Genomic DNA, 27,330 nt, shown 5'->3' with positions numbered 1-27,330 from the left:
TGCATTTCACAACATGTTACATGGGTACTGCCCTGTGTTGGCAGAAGAATTCATCAACTATAGATCATTTCCAAAAATGCTGCAGAAGTCCTCCCACGTCATACCGGTGGCCTTTCCTTTGCTGAGGTCATAGACACTGCTGTCTCCTGATGGTGGCTGCATCGTCCTTCCCCTGTTCTGCGCAGAGTACTGTACCTGTGTAATACTCCTGCCCAGCCAGCTTGTCTGTGGGCAGGCGCCCTACATTATATTCCTGCTCTTCTTAAATATTATTTTGCTTTTCTGATATCATACGAAGTGCTCGGTTTTCCACGCACCCCCCAGCCTGTTCACATTTACAGTATTCTGTATGCCAAGGGTCAGCAACCTCTGGCACACTGGCTGTTGTAAAATTACAATTCCCAGCATGCACACTTACCGTAAGCGGTGTGCTGTCACCATCCTTTTAAATTAATGGGAACGGATGCGGACGGTCGTGTGAATGTAGCCTTATCCTGTTAAAAAAAAATAAAAATAAAAAATAAAGTGTATGTTGACAGAAAAATAAAGTTATGACTCTTGGAATGCAGCAAGTTTTAATTTTATTTTTTTCCCATAAAATGTTTTATTGTGCAAATTGTAGCAAATACTAAAAATTGGAGGAACTACTGCCCCCCCAGAATAAAAATGGTGCCATTGAAGAATACAAATTCTGCATAAAATAAAAAATGCCCTCTCGTAGATCTACATAGAAAAAAAAAAAAGATAAGAGTCTTGGAATGTGACGAGGAAAATACAAAAATATAATACTCGGTCAATGAGTGACAAACAGCCTGGCTGTTAAGGGGTTAATGGATTCACTGTATGGATCCCTTGGATCTAGTACATGTTAACCCATGGCATAGTCATGCTTTTGCTAGATGTCCGTTGGTACAGTCTGTTCTTTTACTATGTGATTTTCATGGTTGAGAAATGCAGAGGAAGCTTCTGTCATAAGTGCCTTGCGGTGTATAATGTGTCGGGGTCGATTAGGACACAGTAACAGCTGCTTGTTGTTTTATACCTGCATATTTGCTCCATTAACTGACCTGGTTAATGGCTGTAACACGGCGACTATCTGCTGTGAAGATAATGTGTTCACCTTTAATTACTACGTATAAATGCAGCTCTCTCCTCGCCTCACAGCCAGGCAATTATCGGGAATGAACAGTTCATTCCCACTAATTGCCGTCTGTGTAAATGGGCCTTTAGTTTGATGAGTGGAGGGTCTGGGGCCCATGCTCTTCCTTCACAGGTATATCCATGCGCTGGGGGAGTATATAGCATGCACTGTATTTCCTTTGATAGTATAGATGCACCTGTGTTGGATATATTCAGGGGAGATGTGGCGGTTCACTCTTTTCACAATGTTGATCGCCTCTCTTGAAGCCAGTGTAATTTGTTTAGTGTCAGGTAACTCATCCATTTTCACAGTTTTGATAATGCCATCTACCTGCATTATAATCTAGGGAGCCCAGTGTGTATATGGTACAGTATGTAACAAAATGATCTGCTTTTCAGTCTTATGAGGACTTGGTGCAGCGTCTTGAGCCAGTCATTATGGAGCTGGAACGGCAGGAGAACGTGATGGTTATCTGCCATCAAGCAGTCATGCGATGCCTGCTGGCCTATTTCTTGGACAAAACTGCAGGTGAGGACAGGGCACCTATTAAAAATATATATAGCACCACTTTATATAGCATCCGCTTTTCCCTGTACTATGGTGACCTGACCGCCGTGCAGGAAAAGACGAAAGGGGTGGCCCTTTTTAAGTGGTTCTTTGGGATTTACATACTGGTGACGTAGGATAGGTCCTCAATAGAAGATCGGTGGAGGGCCTTCACCCAGGATCCTTGCCAATCAGCTGCACAAAAGGCCGCGGTGCTCCTTGAGCACTGAGGTCATGTGACATCGCGTTCATCGCTCACGTGGCCTCGGTGCAGCTCGGTCGCATTCAAGTGAATGGAGCCAACTTGCAATACAATGTACATCGCTGTGCTTGGTGAGCTGTGAGGAAGCTGAGGCGCTGAGACGCTGCAACCTCCTCAAATATCTGATTATTCGGGGTGTAAATCTCAGAGAAACCCTTTAATTCTCAGCATTTTGGGGTTCCAGAGGTCAGGCCATCAACATTAATAAAGTGATAACATAACCTATCTATATCACAGGGGTTCTCCGGACTCTCCTATATTTGACCTATCCTGAGGATAGAAATGGTTTGGGGGTGCACTCGCTGTCCAAAAGATGAGGTGCTTCGGTGGAGTGGATGTGATCCAAACATAAAAGAAAACCACCGCACACTCAGGGATTATATGCAAATAAAGGGGTTATTCATTTTGACAAATCCTCCAAAAGAAGCAAAATTACAAAGAACAATTGCCAATAATTGGAATGTGACTGTTTTCTTGACGTTTCGGTCACAAACTGACCTTGGTCACAGGAGTCACTGAAGGAAAAAGGAACACATTAACGAAGAGAGAAGATAGTGGGATTAAAGTAGAGGGCAAATAAGTGGAAAACTAATGTATAAGAGAAAAGATAAATAGAAACCGACATTAGATCTAGCCTGTGTGTAGGCTAGAGGGCGATGGCCTAGATTGGAGCTACAATACAATTCCAGAGCTGGGGTCTTGGATAAACTGATTGTAGTCATCAGGTGTAAGCGGCTTAACAAATCTCAAGAGCACATAATAATAAAACAAAGCATACTTAGTAGTAGGTCATACTGGTGATGAAGTAGGAAACCATAAATCATAGAGATGTGCGCAAGGTAAGAGATGAGCCTTATAATAGGGAATAGTGGTGGGTAATAGATAAGTCACCTTTTGAGCAATATATAAGCAACTTTTAAGAGTGGAAATAGGCAAAAGAGCTGACGATCAAAAAGTAATATATTGTTAATTAATAGCCAAATACAGATAGTAATGATGGGCCCACACCTTGCCCTGCTTTTCACTCTCTCTCCCTTCTCCAAAATGTCTGCATCATCTTCAATGAGACCTCACAAGATCTCGCAATCTCCACACGGCTCAACTCACTGGAGCACGCGGGATTTCACGTACTCGGGCCGTAAACACTGCCTTATAGACGCCGCACTCGGCTTCTCACACACACGCCTCCATCTCCCCGCAGCTCCCACACGCTGTGCCACGTGGACCACCTCGTTTACCTCACATTCTAACCTTGGTATGCCTCCTTAATCTCCTCTGCCGGCGCTGGGGCTCCTGCCCTCTCCTACTACTCCACCCTAAACCACCAATATACCATTAATTACTATCTGTATTTGGATATTCATTAACAATAGATTACTTTTTGATTGTCAGCTCTTTTGCCTATTTCCACTCTTTAAAAGTTGCTTATATATTGCTCAAAGGTGACCTATTACCCACTATTCCCTATTATAAGGCTTATCTCTTACCTTGCGCATATCTCTACGATTTATGGTTTCCTACTTCACCAGTATGACCTACTACTAAGTAGTCTTTAGGTTTTATTATTATGTGCTCTTGAGATTTGTTAAGCCGCTTACACCTGATGACTACAATCAGTTTATCCAAGACCCCAGCTCTGGAATTGTATTGTAGCTCCAATTTAGGCCATCGCCCTCTATCCTACACACAGGCTAGATCTAATGTCGGTTTCTATTTATCTTTTCTCTTATACATTAGTTTTCCACTTTATTGCCCTCTACTTTTAATCCCACTATTTTCTCTCTTCGTTAATGAGTTCCTTTCTTTCAGTGACTCCTGTGACCAAGGTCAGTTTGTGACCGAAACGTCAAGAAAACAGTCACATTCCAATTATTGGCAATTGTTCTTTGTAATTTTGCTTCTTTTGGAGGATTTGTCAAAATGAATAACCCCTTTATTTGCATATAATACCTTACCTGAGTGTGCAGTGGTTTTCTTTTCATCTATCCTGAGGATAGGTCATCCTTTAATTCAAAGGGCTATGCCCACAAGGCCAGAACTAGTAAACTGTACAGTTGCATGATTCACATTAACTGGGGAATGAAGAGAACACCTCCTTTTCATCTTGTTAGTTGCCGATCTGCTAATTCTCAGGCTCCTCTTCTGCCATCCAAGATGGCTGCACCGCTTCTCAGACTGTCTGCTACACACTGTGCATCGGTAGCCCAGGACGCTTCCTACTTGTCCTGCCCAGGTCTCGGATTGGCCAGCACTGTTCATGTGAGCAGAGCTGGAGAATCCAAGGACTAGAAAGTGTCTTGGGCTACCAAATGCACAGTGTGTATCAGACAGTCTGAGAAGTGGTGCGACCATCTTGGATGGCAGAAGAGGAGCCTGGGAATTGACGGATCTCCAGCTAAAAAGATAACTAGGAGCTCACCAGGTAAGTGTTCTGTTCCTACCCCACTTATTGTGAAGTTTTTATTCTTGAACCGGATTTGCTTCCATGTACGGACAGATGGCACCAATCGACTTTTCTCGCCCATATTCCTTGGGGGACACAGGAAACCATGGGTATAGCTCTGCTCCCTAGGAGGCGTGACACTAAGCGAAAGCTGTAAGCCCCTCCTCCATCAGCTATACCCTTCAGCCTGGAGAAGAGACTGCCAGTTTTTGCTTAGTGTCCAAGGAGGCAAGACACCCCCTGCTTATGCAGGGTTGTTATCCTATGATTTTTATTTTTACGTATTTGTTGTTTTTAACTCGGTTTTTTTCTACCTACAGGGACAACAGAGGCGCATTAGACCCCTCTGTTTCTCCCGGGGTTGAGTTGCGCCAGTGCCGGTAATTCCGCACTGCCGCCTCCCCCACAGAAGACAAGGTGGACCAGGGCAGCCTCGCTCCCCTGCGTCCCGCCAGCTCAGGGTCGCCCGCACGCCAAGTCCCTCCCCCGGCTTCCTGCCACCGCGGTGCCAGGAGCTGAAGGGGCGACCCCCGCTGGATGGACTGAGGGCGAAGACAGCGTATGGTGAGACTGGCTGCTCCAGCCTCCCCTTCCTCCCTCCCACCGCTGCTACCAACATGGCCACTGTTACATGGCCACTGCTACAATCCCGGACAACCCCCCGCCCCCCCCCCCGCATATCGGGACGTTACCGGGCTTAGTTGGAGGGCAGTTTATCTGGGCAAGTCCTAGAACGCTGCCTTACAGGGGACGGCTGCAGACATGCAAGCCGTCTGCTACATCTAGGCGCGGTGGGAGCCGTTTTCCTGGCATGAACGGCGCCATGTCATGGCCGGCACTTCAACATCCTTGGGGGTTAAAATCATTTTGCCGCGCGCGCGCGGCTCTGCTTCGGCTTCAGCACGGCAGAGGGGGGGCGGAGCTTCCTTACACATTCAGCTCCGTGCTGCTGCGCTCCGCTACTTCCGGGTTCATCTCTCTGCCGTGCGATCCTGAAGCCATTCAGCTCCGTGCTGCTGCCTCTCCTCCACAGCCTCCTCAGTCTGTTCCCCTTACAGCTGCCGCTTGTATCTCCGGGTCTGGTAGGACTGTTTAACCCCCTCCGTGCCACAGTACTGTTGCTTGGTTCTCACTTTTAAGTGCAACATCTTTCCACCATGTCAGACCCTTCTGCAGCCGCCAAGCCATGGTACCATGCCTGTACTGCTTGTAGGGAACCCTTTCCCCGGGGGCAGTCTGATCCGCACTGTACTGCATGCCGAGCTCCACCGCAGCCTCAGTCGCCCGCTGTGTCGCTCCCTGCTTCCTCTGACCCGCCTGACTGGGCTAGATCCCTGTCCCAGGCCGTGGAAAGCCTCACTCATGTCGTGGGCCGCCTAATAGACAGGCCACCTACCCCGCAGGACGCCACTCTGACTGTCGCGCCCTCCGGGTCCACTGCTTCTGCCGCTGCAGCGGGTTCACCCTCTCCTAGTGACCCCTCCCGAGCTAGGCACTCTCAGAAGCGTATTAGAGTAGAGCGAGCCTCCTCCTCGGATGCCTCCCTCTCCCCGCCACGCGTGCGCACCCAGACGAGCCTCTCCTCTCCAAAGGATTCGCTCTCTGAAGGTGAATTGGCGGCTTCAGATTTGGAAATGGACTCGGCCCTGCCGTCCAAGCTAGCCTCAGCGATGGGTCAACTCATCTCTGATATACGTGACACCTTTAAGGTGCAGGATGACCCCCCTAGCTCGGACGCAGCTAGCGTCTCCTTTATCAGACCCAGGCAGGCCTCAAAAGTCTTTCCAATCCACTCTGATTTCTCCTCCGTGGTGTCTAAGGCTTGGGCTCGCCCGGACGCCCGTTTTGTCAACCCAAAGAAGCTGGACATTTGCTATCCTTTTCCAGCCGATGTCGTGGCCACCTGGTCTTCCCCACCCAAGGTGGACCCCCCTGTGGCCCGGCTGTCAAAGAACACGGCCATCCCTGTTCCCGACGGGTCCTCTCTTCAGTCAGCGGAGGACCGTCGCATGGAGACCCTGTCCAAGGGCATTTTTGCTGCCTCCGGTTCTGCCCTCAGACCGGTTTTTGCCTCTGCTTGGGCAGGGAAAGCAATCTCTGCTTGGGGTACGCAGCTGGAACAGGAGTTGGACTCGGACATCCCCATCCAGGACCTACGTTCCTTGGCCCAGCTTATTATTCGGGCCGGGAATTTTGTCTGTGAGGCCTCCCTTGATGCGGGAGCCCTTATTGCACGCTCCTCCGCCCTGGCAGTTGCCGTCAGGAGGGAGCTCTGGCTGAAGGTCTGGAAAGCGGACGCTGCCTCCAAACGTTCCTTGGCGGGGCTACCGTTTGCGGGTTCCCGCCTTTTCGGGGTCCGCTTAGACGAACTTATTTCAGAGGCCACGGGTGGTAAAAGCACCCATCTTCCTCAACCCCAAGCCAGGGGCGCCCCCCGCGGACGCCCTGGTGCGTCTCGTTTTCGGTCCTCCCGCAGGGCCTCTGGGGCTCCCACCACAGCTGCCGCTTCGGCTCCTCCCCAGGACAAGCGTAGGAAGCCGTTTTTTCGGGCGCAGCCCTCCTGGCGCAAGCCGCAGGCTGCCCGCACACCCGCAGCAAAACAGTCCTCTGCCTGAAGGCGCGCCCCCACCCACCCGGGTGGGGGGCCGGCTCCTCCTTTTCAAGGACGTCTGGATGGCTCACGTCTCCGACGCCTGGGCCCTCGAAATTGTGTCCTCCGGATACAAAATCGAATTTGCATCCTTCCCTCCGGATCGGTTCTTTCGCTCCCGCCCCACGCGAGACCCGAAAGACGCGGCTGCGTTCTCCGCGGCCGTTCAAGCCTTACTGGACAGGGGGGTGATTACCCCCGTTCCTCTAGAGGAAAGATTCCAAGGGTTCTACTCGAACCTCTTTGTAGTTCCCAAGAAGGGAGGTTCGGTGCGGCCCATTATGGACCTCAAAAAGCTCAACCGTTTTCTCCTCCTTCGACGGTTTCGGATGGAGTCCCTCCGCTCCGCGGTGGCTTCCCTGGAGCAGGGAGATTTCATGTCTTCCATCGATATACAGGATGCCTACCTCCATGTTCCGGTAGCCCAGTGTCACCATCGCTTCCTTCGATTCGCCGTGGGGGACCTCCACTTCCAATTTGTCGCCCTTCCCTTTGGACTGGCAACAGCCCCCCGGGTGTTCACCAAGGTCCTGGCCCCGGTTTTAGCCTTACTCCGTTCCAGGGGTGTTTTTCTGCTACCGTACTTGGACGATATCCTCATCAAGGCTCCGTCCCTTTCTCAAGCGGTTGCCAGCGTGGATCTCACTCTAGAGACTCTGGCGAGGTTCGGTTGGGTCATCAACTTCCCCAAGTCCTCCCTTCCCCCCTCCAGACAACTCGTCTTCCTGGGAATGCTTTTAGACACGGGAGCGGCGGAGGTACGTCTTCCCTCGGAAAAACGTCTGATCCTCCGTGGGGCGGTTCGGGGTCTCCTTCTCCACCGTCGACCGTCCTTCCGCTTCTGCATGCGGGTATTGGGGCAGATGGTTGCCTGCTTCGAGGCGATCCCATTTGCGCAGTTTCACTCCCGCCCTCTCCAACGGGCGATCCTCTCCTCCTGGGACAAATCGCCGCAGTCTCTGGATCATCCCTTCCATCTTTCGCCTCCGGTGCGGTCATCTCTCCGCTGGTGGTTACAGTCCCCTCTTCTGGGCAGGTCCTTTCTGCCACTCAACTGGTTGGTGGTTACAACCGATGCCAGTCTCTCGGGCTGGGGAGGCGTGTTTCCTCCCCGATCCGTCCAGGGCATTTGGTCTCCATCGGAGTCCAAACTCTCGATCAATGTCCTGGAACTGAGAGCGGCCCTTCTGTCTCTACGACACTGGACTCATCTGCTGAAGGGTCATCCAGTTCGTGTACAATCAGACAACGCCACGGCCGTGGCGTACATAAACCACCAGGGGGGCACTCGCAGCGCTGCAGCGATGCGGGAGGTCACCAGCATTCTCCGTTGGGCGGAAGCCCACGTCCCGGCCCTATCTGCAATTTTTATTCCAGGGGTGGACAATTGGGCGGCGGACTTCCTCAGTCGCACCACCGTCGACCCCGGCGAGTGGTCTCTTCACCCGGAGGTATTCGAGGCCATTTGCCTTCGTTGGGGCATTCCGGACGTGGACCTCATGGCCTCAAAATTCAATCACAAGGTCCCCGCCTATCTGTCCAGGGCCAGGGATCCGGGAGCTTGCGGAGCCGACGCCCTCGTTCTTCCTTGGCGAGGCTTCGCGCGCCCATACATATTCCCTCCCATCCCTCTCCTGCCCAAGGTCCTTCGGAAGATCGCGGCGGAAGGCGTCTCGGTGATTCTGGTCGCTCCGGACTGGCCCCGCCGGTCTTGGTATGCCGACCTCATGCTGCTCCTGGCAGACGCGCCCTGGCCACTGCCCGCCAGGGAAGATCTTCTCTCTCAGGGACCGATCTTCCACCCGCGTTTAGGGTCCCTACGTTTGACGGCGTGGTTGTTGAGACCACCGTCCTGACACGTAGGGGCTTTTCTGCGGACGTCGTCCGCACCATGATCCGCGCCCGTAAGCCGTCCTCTTCTAGGATCTATTATAGGACCTGGAGGACTTTTTTGGGGTTCTGTGCCGATCTGGGGATTCCTCCGCTCCGCTTTTCTCTCCCCACCGTTTTGTCCTTCCTGCAGAGCGGACTGGCCCAAGGTCTAGGCCTTAGTTCTTTGAAGGGTCAGGTATCTGCGCTGTCCATTTTGTTTCAGCGCCCACTGGCCCCCCTTGGTCCTGTCAAGACCTTCCTTCAGGGCGTGGCTCACGCGGTTCCCCCGTATCGCCCTCCGGTACCGCCCTGGGACCTGAACCTGGTTCTCTCAGCGCTCCAGGCTTCTCCTTTCGAGCCTCTGCGGACGGTTTCCTTGCGACTTCTGTCCTGCAAGGTTATTTTCCTTGTAGCCATCACCTCTCTTCGGAGGGTGTCCGAATTGGCTGCACTCTCCTGTCTGGAACCTTTCCTAGTGTTCCACCAGGACAAGGTGGTTCTTCGTCCGGTCCCTTCCTTCCTTCCTAAGGTGGTCTCCGCCTTTCATCTGAACGAGGACATCGTTCTCCCCTCTTTGTGTCCTTCCCCTTCCCATCCGCGGGAGAGGAAGCTTCATCGCCTGGACGTTGTCAGGGCGCTCAAGATTTACCTGGAAGTAACCAGCTCTTTCAGGCATACTGACTCGCTCTTTGTGGTCCCGGAAGGGTCGCGCAGAGGGATGGCGGCATCCAAAGTTGCTATCGCTCGTTTTGTCAAGATGGCTGTTACTGAGGCTTATCTCGCCAAGGGCAGGGTTCCTCCCCTTGGTGTTGCCGCTCACTCCACTAGAGCGGTCGGGGCTTCCTGGGCTCAGAGAAATCGGGCTTCTTCGGAGCAGATTTGCAAGGCGGCCACTTGGTCCTCCTTGCACACCTTCACCAAGTTCTACAGGGTGCATACTCATGCGTCGGCTGACGCTGCTTTAGGCCGTCTGGTGTTGCAGGCGGCAGTTGATTGATGCCTCTGGTGTTGGTTGAGTTTGTTCTGGTCCCTCCCTTCTGGGACTGCTCTGGAACGTCCCATGGTTTCCTGTGTCCCCCAAGGAATATGGGCGAGAAAAGGAGACTTTTGTATTACTTACCAGTAAAGTCTCTTTCTCGCTCTTCCTTGGGGGACACAGCACCCGCCCTTCATTGGGTTACAGTTGTGGTTCCGGCTTGGTTGCCCCCGTTGGGGCTCGACAGTTCTTTTTCCGGTTGGTGGTTATCTTTCACTACTTGGACACGCAACTGGCAGTCTCTTCTCCAGGCTGAAGGGTATAGCTGATGGAGGAGGGGCTTACAGCTTTCGCTTAGTGTCACGCCTCCTAGGGAGCAGAGCTATACCCATGGTTTCCTGTGTCCCCCAAGGAAGAGCGAGAAAGAGACTTTACTGGTAAGTAATACAAAAGTCTCCTTATCGGGGAATTATAAAGTTTGATCGCTGGTCGGATGCTTCTACTAAACACTGATATGAATGGTGTGAATACTTTTTAATTGCATTATATTGTGTGTTTTTTTTTAAATATATTTTCTTACATAAAATGCACATTATAGAAAAAAAAGCATAATGGTTATATTTATATTTTCCACCCAAACTGGAGAGAGGGATAAAAAAAAATATATATCTTATTTTCAAACATCTGAAACTACTTCAGATAATGACTGATGAGATCCTTGGAGACCCGGCTTCTTTGTATTTATCATACTATATATAATGTACTACATAACCCTTGTTTCAAACCGCAATAGAAGTAATGCATGATATTGTATTATATAATAGTGATGCAGTACTATGTAGAACATTTACTGAATGCCGTTTTATATTCCAGATGTACTGCCTTACCTCAAGTGCCCCCTACACACTGTCCTGAAGCTTACCCCTGTAGCTTACGGTAAGATGTTTCCTAAAATCTTTCTTCCTTGGGCCCTACACAAAGTGATCACTGATTGCCATTCTCAAAACAAGCGGCACATTGAGCCTATCGGTCGTGGAGAACATAGCATTTATTTCAGTTTCCTAAAAAATGTCTTTTAAGAAAGGCAATCGGCCACATTTTTCTTAATCCTGCAAGTAAAATGCAAATCCCTCTAACCTCCTTATCTGAGTTCTGAGTATTTAGTTAAAGGAGTTGCGCCATAAAAAATATTTAATCTTTCAGATCAACACCTGAATCTGAGTACTTTTGTAATTGCATGTAATTAAAACATTCAGTGTAGACACCAAGCTTTTCAATAAAATGTATCTGTATGGCGCCACCTGCTGTTTGTTCTTTTCCTTATTTCTTGTCCACCTCACTGAGGTCGCACGTTCTCAGTTTAAATCTTCAACTGTCACCAGCCAGAAGCAGTGACTGTTATAGGTAAAGAGCTACAGCAGAAAGGACATGCCCACTGAGCTGCCAGTCTGAAATAAATCTAGCAGAACAATGAATGGGTAGATCTCTGGATCCATGTAAGGGAAAAGGGCTGGTTCTAGATTTGTTAGAAATTGCCGTGCACTATATGGTCTCTGATTTTCATTTCTTACATCAGTCATGGCGTAACCCCTTTAAAGTATTTTCTTGCGCATTGCTCCAGACTCTTCAGCCTACCTCGGATGGCACTTTAAATATGGGCATCCATTGGGTTTATTGCTAGCTGCCTATAGTTTCATTGTGTGACAGCTGCTGTGTGCTTACGGCAGAAGTGGTCTGTGACGTTCCCCACCCAGAGTCTGGCGGGATTGGGTGCAGCTTCTGCAGTCCTAAAGGAGGTGTTGTCGGTGCTTTGTGAGGAGCAAAACTGATGTACATGATTATCCCATTGAGGCACCGCCATCCCCTTCAATGGCTTAGAGCCAGTAGAACTTCTAGCGGATCCACTGTCCGGATTCTCCTGTTAGTTTTGGTGTAATGTATGTCATACAGCTTGGTGTACTGGTATAACGTGTAGTATAAAATCTCATGTGTTATGCCATGACCCAGGTAGCCTCTTAATTTTAATTGGATCTATGAACCTTTTTAGTTTTGTAAAGTTACTAACTTGTCGGTGTCCTCTAACAGGTTGTAAAGTGGAAGCCGTCTGTCTAAATGTGGATGCAGTAAACACGCACAGGGATAAACCCGAGGTAAGGGACTCCTCATCCATAACCTGGGCCTGAATGTAAACTGAACTGTTCCTGCATTATTACTGCATTTATAGAAGGGACATCCATGTCACCCCTGTGGGGAAAAAAAACATCCTTAAGGAATTTTACTAAATTATTGTTTTCTGCTGTGATGCTGATACATTAGTAGGCTTGTGCATAACCTACAGCTTTAGGTCCTGCACCTCCGCTGGGTTTATGTGCACACTTTGTCGTGACCAATCCATTCCGACATTATTTCATGCATTTTTCATTTTGTGGTCTCTTCATGGAGTCCAAGTTCTGAGGCAGTAAAGTGCTCCTGCGCCATCACAACACCAGCACGTCTTACTCCTAATACTCTCCCTTTCCCATCTTAGATTGTGTTCTCTCCCTCACTATCCTCCAATAAATCCCATTTTATTTCAGTGTCTTCCGTATTTTGGATTCTTGAGCAGTGACCTTAGATCAGACCTGGCCAAACCTGAGCCAGCTTCTAAGGTTAGAAGTTAGGTACTACGCGTCGTAGAGCAGGGTCAACATAAGGCTACATTCACACGACCATATTTTCTGTCCGCGTCCGATACACATTTTTTTGCAGATTGCAAGCGGACCCATTCATATCTTTGGGGACACAGAGAAAATGTGGAAGGCACACGGATGTCATCCGTGTGCTGTCTGCGTCCGTGCAGCCATTCCGCAAATTCTAGAACATGTCCTGTGGGCGATGTCCGTATTTTGCAGATCTGCATTTTGCGGACCACAGAAAGAATATGGGCGTGTGAATGTAGCCTAAAGGGGTTGTCCGGGCTTTTTCTATTGATGGCCTATCCTCAGGTGCCGGGTGTTGGACCCCCGCCGATCAGCTGTATGAGGAGACGGCACGGTTAGTGTGCACGTGCCATCTCCCTCCTCTTCCTGTCCGCTGCTGCTGTCCCATAAGCCTACACTGGAGAGAGCAGGAAGAGAGAAGGGAGACTGCACATGCGCACTGCTTGCGCCGTCTCCTCAAACAGCTGATCTGCAGGGGTGCCAGGCGTCAGACCCCCGCTGATTTAATATTGATTACCTATCCTTTGGAAAGGTCATCATTATCGGAAGTCCGGACAACCTCTTTAACTCGGATGAGGAGCAATCGCCACACAATTATGGCCAGCTATGCAGCAATGTGTGATCGCTTCTGCAGAGAAGAACAGGACCTCAAACCCGGTCACCTAAAACTCTAGTTGCCCTGATGAACACATTTTGTCCAGGTCAGCCTGAAACGACAGGGCCGGCAGTTTTATACGTATTTGCTTGTTTTTTTTTTTAGGGACTTTCCGCGTCTGATTTTGCTGTGTTCTGCAGTAATGGATCACAGTAACTACTCCACATGGGTCATATATGGGTGTAGGAAATAAATGCAGTAATGATGCAGTAATATGTTTACCCCATTTCTATTCATATGTTATTAGTTATAACTGAAACGTATCTAGTAATGAGACAATTTGAATAGGGGAAAACTGAATTAAAAGATGTGGTCATGTGCCAAAAATATTGTATTTGGGTGATGTCCAGCTGTGGGTCTTAGTTTTATATTTTTTCAAATCCTGTAATGCAGGGCTGGCCAACCTGCCGCTCTGCAGCGGGATGCAAAACTACAACTCCCACCATGCCCTGCTGATGGCAGTAAGCAGACTGGGCATGCTGGGAGTTGTAGTTTTGCAGCATCTGGCGAGCCGCAGGTTGGCCATCCCTGCTGTAGTGTAAGACGGGGTGACAGTGACCTCACGATGGCCTTTGCACAGATGCACATGTTCTCTATACGGCAGCTACTTGTAACTACTTTGACGTCTTTTTATTGCCAATAGATAAGTTACTCATTTACCATTCTGCATCATCATTGTCTGATATTCTGCTCCTTCAGAACGTAGATATATCCCGCTCGCCCGAGGCAGCCCTGATAACTGTGCCTGACCACCGTGGACCCAATAATGGTGCCTGTATTCATGTTTAATAATCCTGCCATATGTAATACCAATCCTTGGTTAATTTCACTCACTTTTATTCTAATTTTAAGCCATTTCATGAAATTCTATAATTTGAGAATACAAAAAAACCCACAGCCGTACAATTCTAGTTGTGGATCGTCTGAAGTTTTAATTGATCTCAGAATCAAATCTGCAGCTAATTAACTTGCTGTTCTGTTCTCCATTGTATATGTGCAAGGCCTTGTACTCCAGCTGCTGATCTGCTGCAGTACGTGTGCCATGTGTGTGATTGCTAGAATATTAGGCCTCTTTCACATGGGCGTTGCGGGTGTGTTGCGGGAACATGCGCGATTTTTCTGCGCGAGTGCAAAACATTGTGATGCCTTTTTTTTTTTTTTTTTTTTTTCATTTATTTTTATTTATTTTTTCTCACGAGCAAAACGCATGTTTGGTACCCAAACCCTAACTTCTTCACAGAAGTTCGGGCTTGGGATCGGTGTTCTGTAGATTGTATTATTTTCCCTTTTATAACATGGCTATAAGGGAAAATAGCATTCTGAATACAGAATGCATAGTAACAATAGCGCTGGAGGGGTTAAAAAAAAACCTAAAAATAATTTAACTCACCTTAATCCACTTGATCGCGCAGCCCGGCTTCTCTTCTGTCTTCTTCTTTGCTGTGTGCAGGAAAAGGACCTGTGGTGACGTCACTCCGGTCATCACATGGTCCATCACCATGGTAAAAGATCATGTGACGGACCATTTGATGACCGGAGTGACGTCACCACAGGTCCTTTTCCTGCACACAGCAAAGAAGACAGAAGAGAAGCCGGGCTGCGCGATCAAGTGGATTAAGGTGAGTTAAATTATTTTTTATTTTGTTTTAACCCCTCCAGCCCTATTGTACTATGCATTCTGTATTCAGAATGCTATTATTCTCACTTATAACCATGTTATAAGGGAAAATAATAATGATAGGGTCTCTATCCCGATCGTCTCCTAGCAACCGTGCGTGAAAATCGCACCGCATCTGCACTTGCTTGCGAATGCTTGCGATTTTCACGCAGCCCCTTTCACTTCTATAGGGCCTGCGTTGCATGGAAAACGCACAATTATAGAGCATGCTGCGATTTTCACGCACAAGTGATGCGTGAAAATCACCGCTCGTGTGCACAGCCCCATAGAAATGAATGGGTCAGGATTCAGTGCGTGTGCAATGCGTTCACATCACGCATTGCACCCGCGTGGAATACTCGCCCATGTGAAAGGGGCCTAAGGGGTAGTGTTTGGGGACCTCACCATTTATAGAAGCAGGAGAAAAGGAACCAGCCTTTTAGGGCACTATACCACCGGGATCAGCAACTTCCAGCACTCCAGCTGTGAGAACACTACGACTCCCAACATGCATATTTGCATAGCTGTACTTGGAAATCCTATACAAGCATATTGAGCATGCTGGGATTTGTAGTTTTCCAACAGCTTGAGTGCCGGAGGTTGCCGACCCCTGCTATAGCATTTCATTTCATCTTTATTATACGATCAAAACTTTAGATTGGACGATATACAGTAATGTTGTTGGCAATGGCTATCAATGTCAAGCCACAACTGATGATAGAGGCACAAGCAAAAATTCCAGAGCAAGGATGGGCAACCTGCGGCACTCCAGCTGCTGTAAAACTCCAACTCCCACCATGCCCTGCTGAAGGCTGATAGCTGTACGCAGTGTGGGCATGCTGAGAGTTGTAGTTTTGCAACAGCTGGAGAGCCTCAGGTTGGCCATCCCTGTTCCAGAGCTACAAGAAATGTACAGAATAGTCGTGCAGAGACACATTCATTATAGAAGCGGAATATTCTGTAGTGACCTCCACTGTCATTAAAGAGCATTGCATGTCACCACAGTCGCCAAATAACCCCCTAAATGACCAGTGCGGCCCAGGGTGTATGGATGAAGCATTTTGATAGTTGTAGTTATGTAGTGACCAGTTACATTGCCCACAGGCTAGATTTTTGTCACTACATGCTATTTTAATGCCCCTCAAGCAAAACCTAAACCTAAATTGGGCAGGATTACGTTTTCCTAACTAATTCTGTTTTAAAATAGACCTGCATGTTAATGTGGGAGTTGGAAGTGTGACCCATATTTAGGCTATGGATTGAAAATTCTAAAAAAAAAACTTTTTAAATTCAGTCTGCCTGCTGCTACCAATATGGATTTTTACCGTTCCCCTTCAGCTTAGTAATGAGTGTGCTCAGATCACCCCCTAGTGTCCACTCAGAGATCCACAGTTACTAATGTGAGTGCTTCTCGATTCTGGCACACCACCTTTCCAGCAAAGCCACGTCACTTTCAGTTAAAGGTTTGACCCATCTGGACATTTAGGCTTCATGCACACGACCGTATTTTCCATCCGTATTTTTTGTGGATTGAACACGGGCCCATTAAAAAAATAAAATGTACAGCACACAGTTGTCATCCGTATGTCCGTTCTTGTCAGTTTGACTAACAAAAATAGTAATTTCTCGCAATAGGAGTGAGAGAAATGCGCATTGCACACAGAAGGTATCTGTATTTTACGGATCCGTGGCATATGGCATAATGATAGAATATGCCATAAATGTCTGATAGGCGTGGGTCTCCCCTCTGGGACCCACCTCCATCTCAAGAATAGGGACCCGCCAGGAACGGAGAACAAGCTGTGCATGTACATTGACCTTTCCATTAAAGGGGTTGTCCGATTTATGAAATAAAAATAATATAGCACTAAAAATCTGATATATAACTGAGCTAAGCAAGTTTTATGCAATTTTTTTTTATATTTCCTCATTTCCCTGGTTCTTTTCTGGCCCTTTGTTTACATGCAATAACAACAATCTCTGCCCCTCCCCCTGCACTGCTAAGGGAGTGAATACAAGATCTGCCCTGAGTGACATGTCTGCCTGCTGGGAGACTCTGCAGCATGTTGTATGTGTAGAACTAAAAGTCCCAGCTGTATAATGACACTGCTAATACACATAGGATCTTCCCCCTACCTTCTTGTGCAATGCTTTCTCTAGTATGTCAGCTCCAGTGCCCAGCATTGTCTCCTCACTGCCTGCAGAGATGTGCAGCTGAAGGGGTTAAGAATCCTAGCAGAGAGCAGACGGCAGTGAAGGGGGGTGTGGCCAGCACAGTGACTTCTCGTTTACAGGCTTGTAAACGACCTTTATCAGAGCAGGGAGATAAGCTGACATCACAGGTCATGTGACCCTCAGTGAAATCTGAGAAACCAGGCACTGCAGATAAAGTGAGTTAATTGGAAAGCTGTTATATTTTTGTTTAGTTAGGAATATAGAACAAAAAAATGCATCTGACAACCCCTTTAAGGCTTCTTGACGACATGTGTCGCGTGACACATGGGGCACAACTACACTGCAACATGTGTTGCGTGACATTGATGTCGCACCAGTGTCGCGCAACAATTTTTATAATGATAGTCTATAATGTTGCGACGCGACAGTCGCAGAAAAATCCATCTTGGATGGATTTTTCTGCTACTGTCGTGTCGCAGCATGTCGCAGTGCGACACCATAGACTATCATTATAAAGATTGTCGCATGACATTGGTGCGACAAAATGTTGCGCAACAAATGTCGTGTAGCCCTAGCCTAATAGCTATGGGACTTCTGAAAATAGACCAGCTCTAGGTCGGCTATTTTGAGAAGTTCCATACAAGTAAGTAGAGAGCCACACATCCACGTCTGGCTTTCCATACATTATGGGGCTTGATCCTTGAGATAGCAACGGGATCGCTTTGTGGGAGAGAATGATCAGTTTAAATAGAATCCTACACAGTATGGATAACCAGTGCAATGATTGGCACAGGGCGGAGGCATCAGAGTAGCGGTTAGACAGATAAATGAGCCTGGCTGCTGCATTCAGGATTGATTGGAGAGGGGATCAATGACACTTAGGGAGCTTGTTTCCTGCTGGATATTTTCAATGTCGTTGAAATAGGAGGCCAGGTCTTCAGCACAGAGGTCTGTACTAGGTACCTGCACTTTTTAACTAAGTAGGGAGTGAAAAGAGACTTTTGATTATTGGATAGAGAGGAGATCGGGGTTGTGAAGTAGGTCTATTTGGCAGGGTGAAGGGCAGAATTATAATTTGTCAGCATAATATAATGGAAGAAATCTTGAGGTGTGTGTTTTTCTCCATAGGCGCTTTTGGAAAATTGCTGGAGAAAGCGAGTTTGAGGTCTAAACCTGGGTTGCTTGGATCTGTTTGGAGGTTCTGAGGAGGGAAGAGGGGCAATACTGCATCCTGGGTGTCATTATAGTGTTTTGCAGCCAACTCTCGACAGGAGAGAGAAGAAATTGGAGACAGTTTATTGGTGTCAATGGAATCTAGATTTCTGAATGTCTGATAAGTAGGAGTGTGCTGAAATGGATAAGGACTTGGGACACTGAAGGAGAAAAGGTTGTAGGTAGAGTGGGAGAGGAGAGTTGGAGTACTTTCACATTAGTGGCAGGGGACTCCGGCATGCAGTACTTTTAGTCCAGCTGCCTTTCACCGTGCGCTGCCGCCGGAACTCCACCCCCGCCCCATTATAGTCAATGGGGACGGTGAGATAGTCTAGGGGCACGCGTGAACGAGCGTCAGGACGGATCCAACAGGCTGTTCGCCTGCCGGAGTCCCCTGCCGCTAGTGTGAAACTAGCCTTAGTAAAGTCAGAAATGGAGCAAAGCCGGAAGAAGACTAAGTCAAGTGTGTTACCGTCTTTATGGGTCTGATTAAAAAATTGTGAAAGTCCTAGAGAGCAGGGATGTCTATGGGGATGTTAGTTACCCAAAATGAGAGTTGGTGGTTCTGAGGACAAGTGTGGCAGCCAGACAGCAAAGGGATCCAGATGGTACTGGGGGAATGACCTGGAAAGTGCATTGTTGGGAAAGAAGTATGCTGACTCCACCACCATGTCTGTAGTCAGGTCTGGGGTTATGCAAAAAATGTAGGCCACCATAAGAGAGCAGCAGAAGTGCCAGATTGCTGAATTTAAGTTTCGATGAGGGCCAGCAGGTTAAGAGAATTAGTAAGAAGGAAGTTATGAAGTTAGGGGAGCTTGTTACACACTGATTGTGGATTCCAGAGCACACAGTTGAAAGAGGAAAGAGAGGACACAGTGAATGTTTAAGATTAGCAGGGTTGCTATGTGAGTTGGGGAAGGGGTTGAAATTAGAAGAGGGTGGGCCGGGGTTAGGAGAGATATTCCCTGAAGTTAGAAGCAACAGTATAAAGAGAACGTTTAAATGGGTGTGTGATTTGTAAGAGTGCTTATTGTGCTGCACCCTGGGACATGATGGGTTGAGAAGAATCAGGAAAGTGAATAATGCATGTGAGTTGTACATAGGGGAGGAAAGAAGAGAGCGAAATGGAGGTGTAATAGGGTGGCGAGTGTGATGGAAAGGAGCTCATGATAAAATGGACAGAGAGACAGTGAAAATAATTGTAGAAAAGGATGAGAGTATATATGAGGGTGTCTTGTATTACATAGCAGGAGACAGGTATCATATTTTTGCACGCTTTACTGGCCCTGTCCATCAGTGGCTACTAGAACGGTCTTTCTTAATTGACCATTATGGGTCCCAGGAACTATAGTGAGTAGTAGTATGTGTGTGTATAAAGACTGGTGTATAAATCGGGGATCATTGCTGCATGAATCCTCAGTCTGTATGCTGTTGACTGCCCATACGGGATATTGGCTCTATTTTATAGTGAGTGGAGTGATACATGACTTTTCCTAATCATTCTGGAGGATTGGTTATTGATTTGACTTCTGTAGGCCAGGTTTGTGTTTTCCCAATTCTAATGTTTTGTCCATTTTCTTTCAGAATGTTGATGTTGATCGCTCCAATGAAGAAGCGCTGAAGACAGTACCGAACCATCTTTAGCCATATCCTCCATTTCTTATTACAGTGCAGTACCCTCTGGCAGCTGGTGGGGTTAAAGCATATAACCTCTATAGTCATTGCTGCTGTTTAGCAATGTTACTACAGGCACCGTTTTAGTGTTCAGGTGGTATATATGTTTTTGTTTTTTTTATAGTCACAAATATTGTGATCGGTTTAAGCACTCCTTTTTATATATCGGGAAACATATATTGATGTCGTTTTCATAGCTTTGTTTGGCCATTTCAATGCATTTTCCTCTCTCAAACTATGGAAGCTATGCCATCTCGCCACATCCAGGTTAAAGGGAGTCTGTCTCCAAATTTTCACCCATTAAACTATCAGCAATGGCCAGCAGAACGTTGCCCAAGCATGCTAGACATACCTTCTGTTGTTTCTGTCTGTAGTGAATGTCCTGGAAAAGCAGTTTTAATAGTATGAGACAATAGATGTAAAGTGTTTTACTTTTCAAAGTGCCCATGCCGTCAACCCGTCCCCGTGCTGTGTTCCACTCTGATGCAACCCTTCCTTGCTGCTTGCTCCTCCTGTAAGCTGTGCCTCTCATCCTCCCCCTCTCCCCTGATGTCAAGGAGATGCTTTGGCAAACCTTGCTGCGCTTCTGTCTTCTGCATAGAACATTCCCTCTAGTGGGGAGTTGCCTAAGGGAATTGCCTGCACAAGACTTTCCGAAGCACCTCCCTGACATCAGGGGAGAGGGGGAGGATGCCAGGAACAGCTTACTGGAGGAGCAAGCAGTGGAGAAGCACTGCATCAGAGGGACTTTGGTGGAGAGGGGAGGAAACTATTGCAGCTTAGGGGAGGTACACAGCGCGGAGATGGGCAGCAGGCTTTGGCAAAAATTGGAGTCCTTTTTCCATACAATTAAAACTGCTTTTATAGGACATTCACTAGAGACAAACAGAGTAAAAATTTGGTAACAGACTCCCTTTAAAGGGGTTATCCAACTGCCTATAATGACCCTCCCCCTCCCCAGTGCCCCTCATATAGGTTTATACCTACCTTGCTCCCTGCACAGGCGCCGCTGCATCTTCCTGTCACGTGGATCATCTTGGGTTAGCCAAGAGCAGGCAGATATCACCCGCTATGCTATTGGCGACACACACCCCCACATGTCGCCAGTTGTTTTGATCTGTGCAATGGGGCGATGCATTGGCTGCAATACGGCGATCAGAAGTGACGCTGGTGCTGGGGAGCAGGGTAAGTATAATCTATATAAGGTGCCAGGGCATTGGGGGTGTCATTATAGGGGTTGGATAACTCCTTTTAAGAGCACAAGCAACCTATGAATTTCTTCTGCCACCAGCGAATCACCAGTGGAGTGCTGCTATTCTGCCACCAGAGGGCAGACACTTCACATTCACTGTGCAACTGCAGGCTATATGAAGTGTTGTTTCTGAAGCTCTCATTTATGTTGCACTATACCAGGGGTCAGCAACCTTTGGCACACCAGATTTTGTGAAACTCCCAGCATGCACAGTTGCTCAGCTCTTGGAATTCCAATAGAAGTGAATGGAGCATGCTCGGAGTTGTTGTTTCCCAATGGCTGGAGGTTGCTGATCCCTGCACAATACTGTGCCATGCAGAGCGTTTGGTGTTCACAGGAAAATTGCATTGCCTTGTTAGTTTAAGCCATCTGATACCTAAATGAAGGCATGCAGCAGAGGTAGGGTGCTTGGACCTCTTGTGATGGGCATTTTGGATGATGAGCTCTACTTTCTGCCATAATTACGATTATGGTAGCTTTATATAAAAGGAAAAATCCAACTGTATGAGTTAATATTTTGTTTTATATAGTTCTTTTACCCATCCTGGTTTGTCAGACTGACATATGGAGTTGCAATCATTGCAGTGTAACACAAGCTTTCTTGTAACCCCTTTTAATTGCATTGCCGAAAATGGTTACTAGAATTACAGGTCATTGCGTGTAAAGCACAAGAAGGGTTTGCAGAAAGCATTTGTGTACATGCCTCCACACGTCTGCAAAACTTACTCCCGGAACAGTCCACACAGACTCCGTCCAATACGGTCGTGCACTGATACAACTGGTTCACGTGCAGATGTTTGTAATCTGAACACTGGCTTTCTGTGAACAGCGGTTTGTAATTATTATTTTATTTTTTTTCCTTTTTATATACATCTATATTTTTATGGTTTACTTGTGCTATGAGATGGCTTAACCATTCAGCAGCTGGATGATGAGGACATTGGGGCTAGCGAGCAATGTGCAATATGTATAGTACTGTTCTCTAAGATTCACCACCATCCTTGCATAAAAGGTATGAAACAGGGATATTTTTTTAATGTAGTTTTTGTTTTTAATTGGCCCAAAGTTAAGCATAAAGTCAGTTCCTCCTAAATCGGTAGATACAATATGGAAGATTTTTAATATATAACATTGAGTTGTACATATGTTGTTAAAGGAGAACGAACACAAGATCTATACTGACGACCATTAGGTGTGTTTTATGAATGTAAATAATATGTAAAGGTTATATATAGGGATGAGCGAACTTTATATTTTGAAGTTCAGGTTAGGGTATGTGCTGAATTGCATTATGGATTCCGTTCCCACGGACCATAGCGCAATTCAATGACTGAATGCCTTTAGAGGCATTCTGTTATTCATTCCGTCATCAAGTCTATGGCCTGCATAATGGATCCGTCCGGTTTCCGTTATGCAGGAGAGGACTCCAATTTAACGTAACTTCTGTTATGACTGAATGGATAACGGAATGCATCTAAAGGCATATCATCATAGAATTGCGTTATGGTCCGTGGGAACGGAATCCATAACGCAATTCAGCACATACCCCAACCTGAACTCGAACTTCAAAATTCGCTCATCCCTAGTTATATACATCATTGCAACCATTTTTATTGATTCAATTTATCTAAAATGTAAAATGTAGTCTGATCCTGTATGAATACCATTTTCCACATGTCCCCATGTTCTTACGAAGCACCTCGAAGTTAACAAGAAATAGGAGGCAAGTAGATGGTAATTTTAATTTAAAGGGAGCTCAAGCATTGGTGGCATATTGCTAGGATATGCCACCAATGTCTGGTAGGTGCGGGTCTAAGAGTTGGGACCTGCACTTATCTCTAGAACAGAGCCCGCAAAGTGAAGGAGAGCGGACCGTGCATGCGCTGCCGCGCTCCATTTATTTCTATGGGCCTGTCAAAGATGGGCTACATCCGTCAGCCCTATAGAAGTGAATTGCTTGTGCAGTGCGCTTATCATTCATTTCTGTGGGACTTCTGACAACAGATGAGCTCAACGCTCGGCTATCTTCGTCACTCCCGTAGAAATGAATGGAGGGCGGCTGTACATACGTGATTTGCTCTCCTTCACTGTGTGGACTCCGATGTAGAGTTGGGTGCAGGTCCCACATAGTGATAAGCCACCAATGCGTGAGATGGTCCAACTCATTTAACTGCAGGATCAGACTACACAGGGTTTTCTTGTAGTCTGTTACCATGGAGATGAGTCTGCATTGGAACTGTAGATTCAAAATGATAGTCTTTAATTAAAACTTTCTTGTTTTGAGTTCATTTTAGATACAATTGGAACAATTCAAATTGGTTGTGAAGACCTAGCCTTTACACATCTTATTCCTGACTTGTTTGATGGCTTTTATTTTATCTGTGCTAGAAAAACTAATCTGCAATGTGCGGCTGAGCTTGGCGTTCTCATTTGGACCTTATTGCATCGAAAGAGAAACCAGCTTTTCCCGATTCTAGCACAGGCCAGAAAAGAAACTGTTCAGACATGTCAGGTTGTCGTAACGTGCCAGATCACCGGGGCTGTCTGAGCATAGTGACCATGTGTGTTCTCATGGGGGTATAAAGAAGCTTTCCTTTTAAAAAAACCTTTATTTTATCCTGTTTTCAATATATGGTATATATTTCCTAACTTTTCATATTTTGATCAACATTTTCTTTGATGTATATGGATATGGTTGATTAACTGGGAGAAGCGGTGATATTCCGTTACCATATGACCCCCCCATTCAATGTATTTCCAATAGAGGTACATCTATAGGGCCACTTTGAAACTCAGAGGCACAAGACCTGCATAGTATTTATCGTGTGTAGCACAGAGCGTTGTAAATGTGAATTGATCTTAATGAAGCCTCAGTATATTTTTTACCATGTGCTGCATTTTATTTTGTATAATGACTCCTAATGAGCATTTGTCACCACCCCGAGTTATAATCAGTTAAAAGGGATTTGTCTGTCCCCGAGCGAGGGATTTGACGAATCGCATTCACTGTCGCTCATCAGTGAATGTGAGGTCACAGGACAGAAGCTTCTAAACTTGATACGGTGATCCCCTTAAATTACATCTGTGTAAATAATATGAAGCATATACTACTTATGCAATATGGCATATCCATTACATTATTTTATTATTTAATTAGGATTGTGGTGACAAATGCCCATTAAAACGTCAACCTATACCATCACTTACATATGGCGGAGGCTACCATTTTGTCATCTTAACCAGTATTTACTTGGTGCCTCAGTGTCACACAGAATATGGATGGAGCTCACAAAACGGCTGCCAAAGTCACGTGTAAGAAGATGGGCGCGCTGTAAAGCTGTTTTTATATTGAACCATCAGTGATGATGTAGTCCACATGCTATCTGCTGCCCTGTATATGGGGTTTCCAGTAAGGCAGGTGTTAAATCACTAAAATGAGTTTCTTTATATTGTACAGAACACAAATCTCTGGGAATGTACCGCCGGTTCCTGCTTTAACCGCTTTGTGTAAATGTCATTACGATGCTGCTTAGATCTTGAATGAAATGGTTAAATACAATCAATCTTTAACTGTGGCGGCTCAGTGTCTTATTTGTGAACATGAATAGCGTTGGGAAGACTTCATAATATACCTTTTTAGGGTACAGTACATGGAAAATCTGCGGCGTCTACAGTGGCAGTAAGGCCTCTTGCCACGTCCGTATGGCTTTCAGTATTTTGTGGTCCACAAAAAATACTGATGACATCCGTGTACAAGTTTTTTTTGTGGAACGGAACATCGGTCCCCTGATAGAACAGTACTATCCTTGTCCTATTATTGTCCACATAACTGACATGTTCTATCTTTGAACAGAAACAGAAGGCATACGGAGTACTTTTTTTTTTTTTTTTTTTTTTTTTTTTTTTTCGCGGATCCATTGAAATGGTTCCTTATACGGAAAGCAAAAAAAACGAAACGGAAATGGAAAAAAAGTTTATGTGCAAGAGGCCTAAAGTGGATGAGCTTTTTTTCATTCAGACACTGCAAAAAATTTCCACAATTAAATCTTTAAATCCAAAACATGTCAATTTATGCCATGGGTTTCAGCCTTTACAACCTGCAGCACGTTCCCAGCACTTGTGCCATGAATTCTGCAACACAATCCACTTAATTTGCTGTGGATTTTGCTCATGCACATACCCTAGGACAGGGGTAGATAACCTCCCGCATTCCAGCTGTTGTGAAACTACAACTCTCAGCATGCATACTTGCTCTGCTCTTCTAAGAACTCTCCTAGAAATGAATGGAGCATGCTGGGAATTGTAGTTTCACAACAGCTGGAGTGCTGCTGACCCCTGCCCTAGGAGAATCTGGACATTACAATTTCCCTTTTCAGTAGAAGGGCTCATGCACACGACCGTTGTTGTTTTGCGGTCCGTTTTTCACTGATCCTTTGTTTCCGTATCTGAGGTTTTTTTTTTCTCTGATTTAAGTCCTCTTCCGTTCCGTTATTGCACAAAACATATCCGTATGGTTTCCGTATTTGATCTGTTTTTTGCGGATCGTAAACAGAAACCGTAACTTCTTAGTCCCCAAACGCAAGCAATATGGGCTGGGCATAGCATTTCTACTGTATGGATCTGCATAATACGGTGTTCCGTATAGGTTTTCCGTGTGCATTCCGTATTTTTTGTGGACCCATTGACTTGAATGGGGCCTCGGACTGTGATTTTCAGACAATAATAGGACATGCACTACTTTTTTGCGGAATGGCCCCATTGAAGTGAATGGTTCCGCATACGGTCCGCAAAAATACCCGGAATGGAAGCGGGAAGAAAATACGTTTGTGTGCATGAGCCCTAAGGCGTCTTTCACCTCAAAAAAGGATTTTCAGTACTGGTGTAATGTGTTAACTGAACACATTGCACCTGCACTGAATCCTAACCCATTCATTTATATGGGTCTGTGTACATGACCGTTGTTTTTCACGCATCATTTATGCGTTCAGGAAAAATCGCAGCATGTTCTAAATTCAGCGTTTTTCACGCAGCCCTGGCTCCATAGAAGTGAATGGGGCTTCAGTGAAAAACGCATTGGATCTGGATGCAATGTGTTTTTCACTGATGGTTGCTAGGAGATGTAGATAGTTATTCTTCTTATTTTCTTTACTGAATGCAACTGCAGACAAAACTGACCGAACTTGCGTGCAGAACAATCTTTTTTTTTTTTTTTTTTTTTTTTTTTTTCCTGAACAGATCCCGAGAGAATCCTCATCGTTCGTGTGAAAGAGGCCTAAGGGCTCATGCACATTTTTGTAGGTTGGATGCGGATCGTTTCACTTCAATGGGGCCGCAAAAGATGTGGACAGCAGACAGTGTGCTGTCCGCATCTGTATGTCCGTTCCTGCAACATATAGAACATGTCCTATTCTTGTCCGCATTGCGGACAAGAATAGGACTGTTCTATAGAGGGCAGGACGTTCCATAAACTGTGGAATGCACACAGCCGGTATCCATGTTTTGTGAATCTGCAATTTGCAGACTGCAAAACAGCCAGCGGTCATGTGCTTGAGCCCTAAGGGAGGCTCAGTCTGACACTAACACCACTGTGTAGGGCCAAGCCCTCATTGACAAGGTGAATGATGAAAACTGACCGCTGGGTGCTAAGAGAAATAGCAGGAATGACCATGCAGACTTTTACAAAGTCATGATTATATTATGGGTAATACAAGTCAAGAGATCAGACTGGTCCTTTTTGAAGGGAATGTCAGGTGTTTGGGTAAAAAAATAAATAAAGAAAACTGTCCTATACCTATTCCAACCCAGCCCCATTGCTCTGTGTTCTTCCTCTGTCTGCAGCCAGTGAGGTTCTGTTGTGGCTGCAGTGGTGATATCCGGTATACTACTGAGCTAATCATCTGCCACAACAAGTCTCACACCATGCGCGGCTGAGGCAAGTGATTGGCTGCAGCAGTTTATGGAAATTTACCACTGCAGCCAAGGGAAGAGGATGGAGTGGTGGTGTTGGATCTTAGGAGGTGCAGAAAGATAAGGTTAGTTTATTAATTTTTATTTTTTTTACACTGGCAATTTGGTAAAAAAAAAAAAAAAAACTTACAACCCATTTAACCAGTTTA

The 27,330-nt window shown here is 46.5% G+C and overlaps 1 protein-coding gene across 3 annotated transcripts in view; it reads left to right on the top strand.

Annotated features, from left to right (window-relative positions):
- The window catches only part of LOC120978761 (6-phosphofructo-2-kinase/fructose-2,6-bisphosphatase 4-like), an 82,478-nt gene extending 60,570 nt beyond the window's left edge, over positions 1-21,908 (top strand). For 2 of the 3 annotated variants that reach the window (XM_040407091.1, XM_040407089.1), the window contains exons 11-16: positions 1,540-1,669; positions 10,764-10,826; positions 11,976-12,040; positions 13,944-14,013; positions 19,873-20,983; positions 21,015-21,908. In XM_040407091.1, coding sequence (XP_040263025.1) covers positions 1,540-1,669; positions 10,764-10,826; positions 11,976-12,040; positions 13,944-14,013; positions 19,873-19,880 — 336 coding nt within the window. In that variant the 3' untranslated portion in view covers positions 19,881-20,983; positions 21,015-21,908. The remainder of the gene's footprint in view (positions 1-1,539; positions 1,670-10,763; positions 10,827-11,975; positions 12,041-13,943; positions 14,014-19,872; positions 20,984-21,014) is intronic. The other variant, XM_040407090.1, reaches the window with a different exon arrangement.
- Positions 21,909-27,330: the final 5,422 nt, after the last annotated feature.

Source organism: Bufo bufo, chromosome 9 (genome assembly GCF_905171765.1).
Source record: "Bufo bufo chromosome 9, aBufBuf1.1, whole genome shotgun sequence".
Lineage (NCBI taxonomy): Eukaryota > Metazoa > Chordata > Amphibia > Anura > Bufonidae > Bufo > Bufo bufo.
The sequence above is the reverse complement of the archived record's forward strand: the minus strand, read 5'-3'. Positions and strand labels throughout refer to the sequence as shown.